Source organism: Rhipicephalus microplus, chromosome 6 (assembly GCF_043290135.1).
Source record: "Rhipicephalus microplus isolate Deutch F79 chromosome 6, USDA_Rmic, whole genome shotgun sequence".
Taxonomy (NCBI): domain Eukaryota; kingdom Metazoa; phylum Arthropoda; class Arachnida; order Ixodida; family Ixodidae; genus Rhipicephalus; species Rhipicephalus microplus.
Window position 1 is genome coordinate 112,633,566 of NC_134705.1, and position 13,168 is coordinate 112,646,733.

General features: G+C 48.2%; 1 protein-coding gene across 1 annotated transcript in view; it reads right to left on the bottom strand.

Moving 5' to 3' along the window:
• The window catches only part of Ufd4 (ubiquitin fusion-degradation 4-like), a 163,437-nt gene extending 150,700 nt beyond the window's left edge, over window positions 1-12,737 (bottom strand). The window contains exon 1 of the mRNA XM_037418885.2: window positions 12,183-12,737. Coding sequence (XP_037274782.2) covers window positions 12,183-12,322 — 140 coding nt within the window. The 5' untranslated portion in view covers window positions 12,323-12,737. The remainder of the gene's footprint in view (window positions 1-12,182) is intronic.
• Between the last annotated feature and the right edge of the window lie 431 nt (window positions 12,738-13,168).

Genomic DNA, 13,168 nt, shown 5'->3' on the forward strand with positions numbered 1-13,168 from the left:
CAGACAACGTGCGTTTAGGATACATTTCTAGTTTTTCGAGGAACAATCTGTCAATTATGTAATCCTAAATGCAGCTTCTACAACGACGCAGCCCGCGCGGCTAATGGCGGCGTATAGTCGTGCAGGAATGCACGCGAAGCTCAGCATTAGTGGCACGTAAAACGTAGACGTGTCTTTGTCGTGATGCAACCAAGTGCACGAGACGCGCTCAAATACCCGGAATGTGCAGCTAGCACTACGCCGTCGTTTCGAACAATGGAACGCCGACGCCATTGTGCGGGCGAAATGTGCAATACAGAAAAAAAAAACACTTGCGAAACAGCGGGGAAAACAAAAAAAAGTTCACAGCACAGAATCATCACGATCCACCTCGTGACACCACCACCACCACCTCACATAAGGATGGCGCGCTTTCCTCTTCCCCGTGCCAACAGCTTTATTTAACTTCGCAAATTACTAACCCGTTTCTCGCTGGAGCCGTTCGCGTTATGCTCCTTTTTTTTATTTTGTTATGCGTAACAAACAGGCTTCTCTGCACGAAGACCAACTGGCACTGCGGCTATCACACACAGGCATACATGCAGAACACTCCGATATGCGATAACCAGCGATAACTTCGCAACCAGGAAGGCCGACGTGGATGACCAACCTAATGTCAGATGCGTGCGCGCGCACGGACGCACACAAAATTAAGCTACGCCCGGCTGCTCACAAAAGGAAAGCCATGCGTAACGTGCAGTGACTGTTTCAGAAAAAGCGACAGTTCTGTTGTTTTGTTTTTCACCAAATGAGTGAATCAAACAACGACTTTGAATAATTATCCCGTGTACACTAAAAAAAAGATGGAAGGAAGGCTTACGCTGACAGACGGCCACGAACGATGATGGGAGCATAACAAATTGATCAAAGCTGGCGAGTTCAATTTCTATGTCCCGCTAACACGTAAGTCCAGCAACCAACTAGCCCATACTATATTGTTTAAGGTGCACCATCGACAGCAGAGTTGCCTCTCGCGCAAGCGAGAGGCAACTCAGCCACCTTGTTCGGCTGCCGATTCTCTGTGGACGCTATACTTAATTATTAACCTAGATCTCGCCCCGTCACAATATGATAAAGTGCGTCACTTCGAGGGTATTTATGTTTCTTCTTTTAAGTGTGAATACACTTTATAGGCGACCCCAAACCATCCACCGCCGTCAGCGGCGTCTGCCGTCTTCTCTCTATCTTTAAAAGAAAGAGGACTTGGCGGGCCGCAGCGCGACGCTCTACCGAATAAGCCACGGACGCGACGCTGATATCGGTGTCAGTAACGCGTCTTATACCCCCTCCGCTTTCCTCGCTCGCTGCAGCTGCGCGCGCACCCCTCTCTCTCTCGCGCACCCGCCTTCTCTCTCAGTCTCCCGTCGAGAGCGGGTCGGGAGGGGGAGTAAAGTTAAAATTCGTTGGCATTCGCCAGTGAGTTGACGTAAACTCCCCCGTGTGATCAAATTGCGATTCCCAGGAACCATTACACCATAAAGGCACCATAGTGGGATTAATAAATATAATATTGCGAATTAATAAATACCCCTCATAGCATCACCCAGTGTACTAGCACTTAACCATGTTCATCCTCGGGAAAATGCTTGGGAGTTTTTTTGCGAATACTTCCTAGCGTAAAACAACTGTGTGTTTTTGTTGTTTGTTAACGTTCAGGGCAGAGAAACAACAAATACAAGATCTTGCACTGAGCGCTAAAAAAGACACAAAAGAAAGGTCGAACCCGCACGATTGCCAACAGCTCAACTCAACGCGTTGCTCAACGTATAGCCACCGCAACGTGTTTCGCCAAAGCGACAACAGACATCGGAAAGTTCATCGCATCTCTCACCTGCAGTCCTTTCAACTATACGCTTCGCAACCCCCGTGAGTCCACGCCCCGCAGTTACTAATAGCGCTCTTCGGACAGATTTTGGCCCTGGCGCCAGTAAAGCTCGCACATCATCTTTCGCTTCCATAAATATAAATCTCTCACGATTCGCCGACGCTGCACAAGAGATTCACAGAGGAGCAAGAATAATTAAGGAGACGAAAAACGCGGCGCGTGATATACCGCGAAGACGGGCAGACCAGCGAACAAACGAGGCACGATCCGAGAACGACACACGCTGAAGAACACCGAAGAAAAGGAACGTTCTTGGCAATCCGACTCTGCACGAGGGGGTCCCCACGAGCAGTGTCGCAAGGCGTGGACCACGACATCACTCGCCAACCGCTCTAATAAAACTCGCCGCTGTGGCTGGAAGCGGGGTGCGTGTTGTGTCGCCCCTGGTTGGACCAGAGAACGCATTCCTGGCACTCGCAACCACACCAATTAGCTTTGTACACATCTTTACCTGCAAGTCCCGTTGACCGCAGAAACATCAGCAGCATTTTCGTGGCTTTCTGGGTAGCAAGGTCGGACGTTCCGGCATTCGAAAAATGACTGCTCCGAGAGCGGCCGGGCATCAAGCCGTGCTATAGCGTTGCCGAAAGCTGTTTGCCTGTGGGAGCTACTAATGAAGACAGTCACAAGGGACGTGGGCAATGGCTTCCTCGCTGCTACTGTGACACTCCCGTACGTGTGTGTGCGCGCACGTTTCCTTTTTTTCTAAGCATTCGCTTTTATTTCTCCCTCTATACCTTTCTATCCCATTTCCCTTTCCCCAGTGCCGGGCAGAAAACAGAATTTTCTTCTGGTTAACTTCGACCTTATTCTCTCCCTCTCTCTCGCTGCCTTAAGCGTTATACGAAGCAAAAATGCAGCTATACAGAAACGCTATATGCCACCCTCTCTCTCTGTGGTCTTCTGCTTCTCGCAGCCCCCCCCTTCCGCCCCCCCACACACACATACATATATATATATATATATAAAACTAAAGGAAACGAGACGAAGAAGAGCGAGTCCTTGTGGAACAGGTATAAACGCAGGATGGAGAGGGGGGGGGGGGGGCGCACGGAAGAAAGGAGAGCGAGAGAACGTGCCGCTGCCAGGAGCCACGTTCGCCGTCGCAAAGACCGGAAGACCCCTCTCGTCCGCCCGCTTTTGTCGCCGCAGCGAAAAAGAGGGCTTGTTTGCGCAGAATATTAACGAGACTGCGGGCTAGGTCACGTGACGATCGGCCGAGACGCACAATAGGGACAGATAAGGGAGCACGTGAGAGGAGCTCATTGGCGCTCTCGAAGTGTGGAAATCGGTCATAGCACCTCTGAAGACGTCGTGCGTACGGCACAGACGGCGACAGTTATCAGAGTTGAGCCACCGCGACTGTCGTTCCATTCAAAGCAGTGTAAAAGGATAAAAAAAAAGGGCGATTTCCCGCTTGGTAACTAGCCCAGCAACAAGCCTCCGTCTAAGGTGTTTCCTGTTATTACACTCTCGGCACATTCCCTCTGTCCCTTGTTAACTGACACACACCGTCTCATTTCTGCACACAAAAAAAAAGGGGGGGGGGGGGAATAGGCTCTACGCGGCTAGACGTTTCGCAACTTACTGCCTCAAGCCAATTCGTCTCTCCTTTCTTCTCGCTGCTATTGATATTCGTTGATGAAAGCTCCACGAAAGACAATGCTACAGAGCGCCAGTGCCTCGAGGAAAACATCGGCAAAGCCCGTTGCCGAAAAGTCACCGATATTGCGTCATCGAGACAAAACCGATGGCGCCCCCATTGCCTTCTTTAACTAACACCGCTTACTTAATAAAGCCGACGACGTAATTTCAAGTAGCGATCTGAGTACGACATAGCATGATATCGCTATTCGGTGAAACGACAGAGGGTCGGGTGCCCCTTTAACCGTATCGGGCCTAAGATGACGCTGAAAGAGCACATCATAGTGCAACCTTACGCGTAAGCGTTATCGGTATTGCCCTGTATTCCTCGGTCAATCTGCGAATGTTTATCACCCGGTAAGCGCGAAGCCACCGCGTCTATCGCGAGAAGGGCTTGTTCAGGCGAAAGCCTCAACGAGACTTCATCAAACGAAAGCCTTACGAGACTTCATCCAACATCATAGGGAGTCAGCACAAACGATCCGAGAAATCACGTGATCAGGAATAACGTCACATGACGTCATCGCCGCTTGTCCAATTTGATGTGCCAGGCACGAGGGGAAAGGAGTGTTATCGATACAAGCAATTGAAGGAGATAGAATGGCGATCAACTTCCGAGTATTTTCGGGCGCTTCCACGACGAACCAACCAAGGGCTTAAAATGTGAATAAAGATGTTAACAACAACAAATACTACTACTACTTATTCAGCAGCATCCAAAGGAACTACCGCTCAAGTGCTGGACACACACATCATGGTCGCACACGACTCAAATAGCCCAAAATATGGCTTACAAAAAATAATCAAATGGCAGTACTTGCTTTGCACACCTCTGCCCCGTTCAAATCAGAGCAATGCTACACACATGGAGGACTCATTTATGGGGCAATATGTTTAAAGACAAAAAATTTTGAAGACCCCCCCCCCCCCCCCCCCCCGATCTGTAGTATGTCTCGAAAGAAAGCGTCAACTAACGTCCATGCCCTCAGTTATACAGCGTAAACCAATTACAAATAAGCTACACGCGGATACGAAATAAAAAAAAAGTATGTGTACAGACGCGCCACGCCGCCTTTGATCGTTTATTATTTCGGGTCCTCGTTTAGCTGCAACGCCGAGTGATCGCGAACATACTACTACAACTCGCTCAATTTAGCTACTCGTACAAAAGGCAAATCAGCGGCAGGTGCACGAAGCGCGTCCCCCGGCGAGCCGAAAGACCCAGCCGATTAGACGGAAGAAGCATCACGAAGGACAGCAAGGCAAGCGTTACAAGGTCGCAATAAATTCGATAAACAGCGACCACGTGTTTAAGGGCGAAATATAACCGTCGCCTGTCCGTGCTCGGAAAACACCTTTCGACCCTTGAAAACTGCCCTGCGAAGATAAAACCAGAACGCCGCATGTCCGGCCATCTGTATCTTTTTTTATTTCATATCAGTTTTATTGAGCATTTTCTTCACAGAGTTGCGGAAAGCAAACGCAAGGATAAGAGCAAAAAGCTACTACGTTAGCACCTTGACGATGCTCTTAGCCCTTTTCACTTGGAATTACTAATCCGCAGAGCAGAAACATGAAAAAAAAAATTGACGTCGATTTTCAAACTTCAAGAAATTGGGAAATAAAAAGAAAATGCACCAAAATTACATCAGTTTCAGGTTTACATACAATAAGTAAACCAGAATTCTTTCTCGGCTGCTGCTTCTGAAGTTAGGCTATCTTCGAAAAGCGACTAGGATTACGAGTCGCTTGTTCCCGCTCAATGACCATAACAAAAGATTGGCTCCAACAGAACATGTGGTCGGATAGGCTAATTAATGTAAGTACGGAATGACGTAAGCTTGGGCATGTCGGTATTCCTACACGACATCCAACGCACAATTCGAGGCCAGAGTCACAATTGAGAAAGATGGGTGCCGTGTCTGACTGTCACATTTCATTCCGTCCCGGTCTTGTGCTGCGCGCTATTAAACGAATGTTGAGCGAACTAAACGTATGTTGAGCGTTCTGCGAAAATTCAAAAAGAATTTATACGCCTTGAGAAGCCGCTGTTCCCGATTTAAGAGTTCCCCACGGTTCCCTACTAACCCCAGCAGATTACGTGGCCCGCTCTTTTGCAGTCCGAGTTGCCTAATCAATTCTACCGCACTTAAAAAGTAAAAAAAAAAGAAAAAGCAAGGGGTGGGGCAACTTGAAGGTCTATTCAGGCCTACAGCAAGCGCGCAACAAGACGTGTCGGTCCATCCGCGCCAGCTATGTGGTAAGGCGCGAGGGCGAGGAGCATCATATCGAAATAATACCGGACCACAAGTACAAGCTGACAAAGAAAACATTCACAGGGGCTTCAGAGATCGCCGAAGACGATTGGGAAGCGAAAGCCATTACAATCACAAAATAAATAAACGTGGTAAATAAAACCCCCAAAAGCAAACTACTGCAAAGATAACATATCCTGCATAGTCCCTCGGTCAGTGGTTATAGACCACCTCGTAGCCTGTAAATAAAGAGGATGATAGGTGCCCAAGAATAAATAAAAAAACGAACGGGGAGGGAAAGGTGTGGGGAAGGGTAATGCACGAAAATTAAAAACGCGATCGCTTAAAAATTTAGAACAAAATCCTTGGCGAATCGACTCACTTCTTACACCGCGCCACCCGCTATCCAAAGACCGAAATTCACTCGTGTTCCCTCGTTTACCGGACATACCGGTTGGCGTGTAGAACAGAGTGGCGTGCGAGTTTGTTACAGCGCACAGATATGGCGGAGAACGACCAGTCCAGTCCTCCTGTAGCCCTGCATCGTTTCCTAACGTTAAACCTATAGCGACATACGCGCGTAAAGGCAAAAAAAGCGCCTGTCCAATGAGAGCGCAGCTCAGCGCGGGCTGTCTCGACATACCCAAAGTACGGTACGTAAGCTATACTAAACACACGCTCAAACGTAGCGCCCGAAAAATGCGAATCCCCCGATTCGCTGCATCGATTGTGTTCGGTGAAAAGAAAAATGCAGGCTCGATCGCGCCTGCCGCCACGGTAGCTCGAAGTTTTAAATTTTGCATACGACTATCGGGCTGCGTTCTTTGTTTGTTTGCTTGTTTACGGTCACGCACGCGATTCAAGGTCCTCATCGTAATGTACAGTGCGTGACTTTTTGTCCGGCCTTTTTTTTTTTTTTTGCGGTGTCCCCATTTCTCGCGTCGAACGACAATAGTATAATGTTCACCAACGCCCTAAGAAAAAGCAATTTGTTGAAGTTGCATGTTTGATTTTTTTTTTCGAGGTCTCAATGACTGCACGTAATGCGAGGCTACACACCAGCCCTTACAAAAAAAAAATCGAGAATAAAGTTGTGTCTTTCTTGTTCATTGTAGACTTTCAGTCGCTTTTCGAAGGACATCAGTTGGAATGTAAGCGCGCTCACGAGAAGCGGTCCAGTTTGTGTTAAACGAGATCTCAGAGAAGTTCCAACGTGTTCCCGGCGTGCGACACGACACGCCTTTGGCAATGAACAATGGCTCGTTAGACACCGAATCCCGCTACGATTACGAATGGCCCTACACTCCGAGACGAAACAGTGAACGTGCCGTAGCGTCTCAGCGAGAACCATTGAAACTCGTATAACGCAACTGACACGTCGTAACATGTTCCAACTAGAATTCCCCATTGTGTACTACACTAAGCGCAACTAATGTGAGACGTCACTGCGACGTCTCGCAGAAAAGCCGAGATGCTTTGCTTTTCGAAGAGACATCGACATCGCCGTGACATCATTTCTGAGAATTCGAGTAGTCTGTAAAATAACAGAATGCGCCAAACTTTTCGTTCCGTTCGCTTCGGAATGAACACCGATCACTTTCACGAAAAGTAACTGCCGCCTACGTACGCGGGCGAAATAAGAGTCAACGAGACTTGGTAATAAATTATATCACAAGACACCGAGGGGATGTTGAGGCGCTCTTATTCTTTAATCTTTTGTATCCCAGCGTCTACATATGTGACCAAACTATTGGAAGACTGTGCTTAAGCTGGCCAAACTCGATTGATTTGTGGAGTTTAACGTCCCAAAACCACCATATGATTATGAGAGACGCCGTAGTGGAGGGCTCCGGAAATTTAGACCACCTGGGGTTCTTTAACGTGCGCCCAAATCTGAGCACACGGGCCTACAACATTTCCGCCTCCATCGGAAATGCAGCCGCCGCAGCCGGGATTTGATCCCGCCACCTGCGGGTCAGCAGCCGAGTACCTTAGCCACTAGACCACCGCGGCGGGGCTAGAAGCTGGCCAAACTCCTTGTCTCGATTTGAAATGCTGGCACAACTTGATGGAAGAGTGACATTACCCATTCCCAATCGATTCTAAGGGAAGGCACTGACTAGCTTAATCCCGATTCGCTTATTATGTTCTGTACACTAGTGCGGACGCTGAGATACAAAGTACCAACACCGCGCGAAAAACCTTACATAAACCACTATATCGGTGAACTTACACTGAAATAATAAAGTAGTGCCATTTGTAACAACCGAGAGCAGTCATTCATCCCTACAACGCCGTTTTTGCAGGCGAGCGAAACGCGGTAGCTAACTATAAAGACGGTACCCCCTGACGGGGGCATTCTAATCTTCTCAGGACCAAATAAAGTTCTTTGACTGACCGACTATAAAACGTCTCTATCGGAAACAAGCCGAATTCAATTAGACATCATTGTCGTTGTAATACTGTGCGTCAAGAGGAGGGGCAGGCCTGCAAAGTAATTGTATCGAAAACGAACATCGTAACTCGGGACAGGGCGCAAACAACACACGCCAAACAAAACGCAATTTTCGGCCAGCCGCATGCCGACAAATCTATCGTCGCATTTGCAGACGGCGCGTCAGCCGTAATAATGGTTCGATGCGGATATCATACTAAGGCGCAACGGGTTCTTCGACTTACACCACTTAGATTCGGTTGTTCATCGCATATATATCAATGGCAAGATGTGGGGCACGCGAGAATAATGCTTAGCACGAAACTGCGCGAAATGCGAGCGCGCGCGGAGGGGGCATGTCTTCGTCGCTTCTGGGATCGTTTACGTCACGAAGGGGGCTGGGCTTGATGTTGCTGCTCACTCACGGGACTTCCGTTTCTAGGTCAGCGAGAGGCGGCAATTCGAAGCGCTCGAGCAATTTTTTGCGCGTTAAATTTAACCTCTTCGTCGAGAAAAAACGTCACGACAGTTTTTTTTTGTTGTTGTTGTTGATTTCTTTTCCCTGAGGAAGAGTGGGGGGGGGGGGGGGGGGACTCACGACGTGCGCATGTCAGTTACGTCATCTATCGGACGAGCAAAAAACAGACAAAAAAAAAAACAATTGCATTGGTGGCGAAATTCGCCGAGTCTGGCAACAGTCGTAACGCGCGAATTCATTTAATGGTAAACAGCTCTCTCTTGCAAGATTTGTCGGCAAATATGTAGTATAACCACGGACACTACCAGCCACAGCATAAAGCGTAACCCGTAAAATCATTTCGGTGTTCTTAACATCGTTTTTAAACGCTTATGTGACCAAACCACCGAAAAAAAAAAGTTTTAAGCCCATATCACTTAAATGAGGTGATAAAGAGAGGAACCAAAAAGCCGTAACAGCAAACAACTTATACTCAAGCTCGCGACAAACACCAAGGCTGAACACTTCGACTTCGCTGGTTTTCGCCAATCTGTATACGGAGTACTTGAACGGTGATATATTTCTCGTTTACTAAATTTTTGTAACTGCTTATGGCAAACAACAAACCTGCCGTAAGAAGCATTAACCCGTGGTGGGCAGTGCAGGAGCAAACAAGCTATTGGAATGAAGGCGGTTCGCGTGTCAAAATCAAAACACAATCACGAGGAGGCACGTTGTAGTTTGGAGACTACGTATCGATCACGAACACAACCTTAAATCAAAGAGCACGCGGTTATCTCTGCAACCCCCGCCGGCCCGAATCTAAAGCAAGGAGTCGAACCCACGCACTGCGGCTTCGAAGCGCGACGAAGTGGGCTGCACATTGATTATCTGCAGGCATTTCTTCAAGAATCACTGAATGCCGTGTTTCGTATCCTTTTTAGTGTATTTTTCTGTGTTGACAAAAAACCGAAATTGTGCTTCATCAAACGCTAGCTCAATTTAAAATAAATATAGGAACTACAATTAAACGCCACCTCCAAGTACCTATGAAGCATCCAGTCAAAACATTGCTTGAGCGAATTCGCCCCGCTGTATGCCGACTGCTCTAGACTGAAATGTCTTCAAATTTTTCTCTTCAGTAACCGAGCACCACTACGTCAGTGCCACGTTAGATTTCAACGCATTTGTTTTTTTTTCTCTCTCTCCCTCGTCTTCGGATCTCACGTGAAAGTAAGTGCTCTTTAATAATGTCAACCCTAGTATTTTAACAATAATAGTGCAGACACTGTCAAGCGTCGATATCACCGTTCCTTTGTTCCCGACTTCTCATCGATTCCCAATGTGTTCTTTCTTTACGGGGTTGTCGAACCCCGTCAAGTTAATTGCAACAATCAAACTCAGTGCGATGCCTGATGTTCAGGATAATAATATCTGGGGTTTAACGTCTCAAAACCACAATATGATTGTGAGGGACCCGTCTCAGAGGAGGGCTCCGAACATTTCGACAGTATATCTGGTGTTAAATGCTCAGGAAAACTGGTTTGGCCAGATATAAATCACGGTCAAAACATGGAAGGAAATACGTATCGAAACTCCTGTTATTTCTTCGAGAGTTTTCTTTTTTTTTTTTTTTGGGGGGGGGGGGGGGGGTCAGCGTCTTGTTTTCACCTTTCGACCGTACGTGATACTCTTTGAAGTGCACCTAAATCTAAATACAATGGCCTCCCACCTGTCACATTTATCGAAATGCGTTAAGCTGACCAGGCTAAGTCAGAATTCCTGACGTACTTTATCAGGACGTTGAATTTTCCGACCTAAAACTAGCGACACAACAAGACGTGCCTCTTTGCGGGATAGCCAACTATCTGAAACACTCGAAATGTCCTTGACGCCGCTAAACGAGCAAGATCTATGCTAACCGCGGAAGGGACCGCGATAGCCGAGTTGACATTTTGTTGTCTTAGAATAACCTAATCGGCATGATGAGACAGGCGATATTTTAGGAAGCCCACAAAAAAAATGCAACGTTGCCTTCGTTGGAATCTCATAACGAGCCAGTAGTGTACCGTGTCTTTGTTATACAGCTGTAGTTAGTAAAAATCAATTAGCAAGCACCTAGAGTTGCGGGCAGGTGCGTCTGCGAGTGAGATGGTAGCGTATCGTATCGAACTTCGTCAAGCGTATCGAATCGGAACGAGGAAACTACGCCGACATGTACTGGATGAACGTGCGTCTCCCACGTGAAACAATTTTCTGTCCAAGATGTAGCAGAAAGGAGCACGCAAAGAAAGGCTAAGTTCCATGTATAACTGCCTTTGTTGCTTTTAGTTTTTTTTTTTTTAGTTTTTGTTCGCAGCTTAGGCTACCGCCAATAAAACAGTTTGCCTTTTTCTTCGGTTTCGCCTTCACCGCATTTTTTTTTTCTTTCTGTCGAGTGCTTTAGTCATAACTCTAAAACTAAAGGTTTTCCGACACAGCAATACACAAAGACTTCGACAAAAATCACCTCACGTGGAGCTTATTTTGTTTTACCTTTCGTTTTCGTGTAGCAGTGTACAGGCAGGTAAATGGACATAGCGTCGCTTTAACACAATACGCTACAGATAGCGTATCGTGCTAAAGCGACGTGCGTAATCTTCGAGCCTTAACGCGCGTAACCAACAAGTTAGCGTATGACGCATGCGCAGAGGCAACTAACGCAAAGCTAAGCTGCGTAATCAAAAACAAACCGCCGGCAGGGTCACAAGAACTGCGTGCAAGCCATCTTGCATTAAGCCAGTGAAGTGCAATGCCAGCCACCCGCTTCGTGCACCGAGTCGCATTCTCTGTCCGTCTCTTGTTCCGATAAACCCATGGAAGGCCGGCACAAGAGGAAGCGGTTCGTAATGATAAATTAATTACGAAAAATCAAGTCCGAACACGGCTACAAAACTTAGACGACTAATAAAAACACTTCCACGAGATATAGACAGGATTACTGGTAGGGCCTTCGTCAAATGGCCGGACTACAAATTTCAAAAAGAAAAGGAGGGCCAGTGCGCGGAGGACTGGCTTTGTTTCCGTGACAACCCCTTCCTCCCGCTCCGAATAGTTCCCAAACATAGAAACGGGGAAATGCGATTTCAGAGGGAAGGAAAACAAAAGCCGGTCACATTGTGGTCGCGCTAGGAATCGAAGAGCCACACGAGGCTCCGCCGCAAGGAAAAAAACAAGATCACTCTCGCGTTATCACAACCTCATGGCCGAAAAAATTGCGCTATTTGGCGCAATTGCTTTGACAAGGGAGGGGTGATACCAAAAGGGGCGAAAAAAAAACGAGGAACAACAATCTATGTCCTCGAGCAAACACGTAAAATAAAACGAAACAAAATCCCGACCAAGCGCGCAGGGTAAAAAAAAAAAAAAAAAAAAGAGGCGACGTGCACGCGAATACCGCTAGATCATTCCAAGATTAGGGCTACGCACCTTTCGAAGCAGCGGTCCACGTTGTCCGACATGAGAAGCAGCATGCATAGCTGTTCCAGGGCTATGAGCTGCATGTCCCGCTCGTCTCCCTGGCCCATGTTGAGCCACTCGAGCAGCGTTTCGGGGTCTGCGTCCGCCATTTTTGACCGCAGCAGCCGCCGAAGTCGCTAACCGTTCTCGCCTCGGAGCGCTAGAGGGAAGCGTGAACCACGAATAGGAAAAAGGCCACACGACCGACGAACTCGAAGCTGCTGTCTCGAACGGCGGCACAGGCTGTGCTGAACCCCACCGGGGCAGAGCCGCGGCTTGCAGCCGCGCAATCACATATCCGATGAGCCACGTCTCGTGCTCCTCACTTACACCGCCTCAAGGGCGCAGGCTGGAAAGACCCAGAAAACACGGGAGGCGGGTGTAACACGGCAGCCCCGGTTGTCGCCCGGTTTTCGAGGCACACAGGCGCTGGTTTCGCTGCAAGGGCTCCCTCCGGAGACTGCACCATTCACACCATCGTCGGAGTCGTAGGCGGCAGCAGGTGTTTTTGTTATCCACGGGAAGAATCACGATCTCTCCGCTTTCTTTCCCCAAATTGAAGTTACTGACAGAACCGGATCCTTCCTCACGGCGCCGACAGATGAGAGTACAATCCGGTAGGGTGAGGAAGAAAAAAAAAACCTAATTGGTTAAGAGGTCCACTGCACTGAGGAAAGGGACGACACGACCGAGTGCTAGGCCTAAAAGCGGCGCACTGACGCAGCGTAGTGGAAGTGGACCGCCGCGCGCCAGCGGCGCCACCACCGCTGTCACGTGTTTTCCGGTTTTCCGCGTTGCCGAGAGAAAAAATCAGCTGATTGCGGATGGCGAACTTTCTGGATGGCTGCCCTCGCACCGTTGTCGCTGGGCGCTCGCACGAGCGAGTGGTCGTATGACGTTGTTTTGTTTGGCAACGTCGAAGTTGGCTGTGCTATTGGGCTTTGGCTAATTCTACG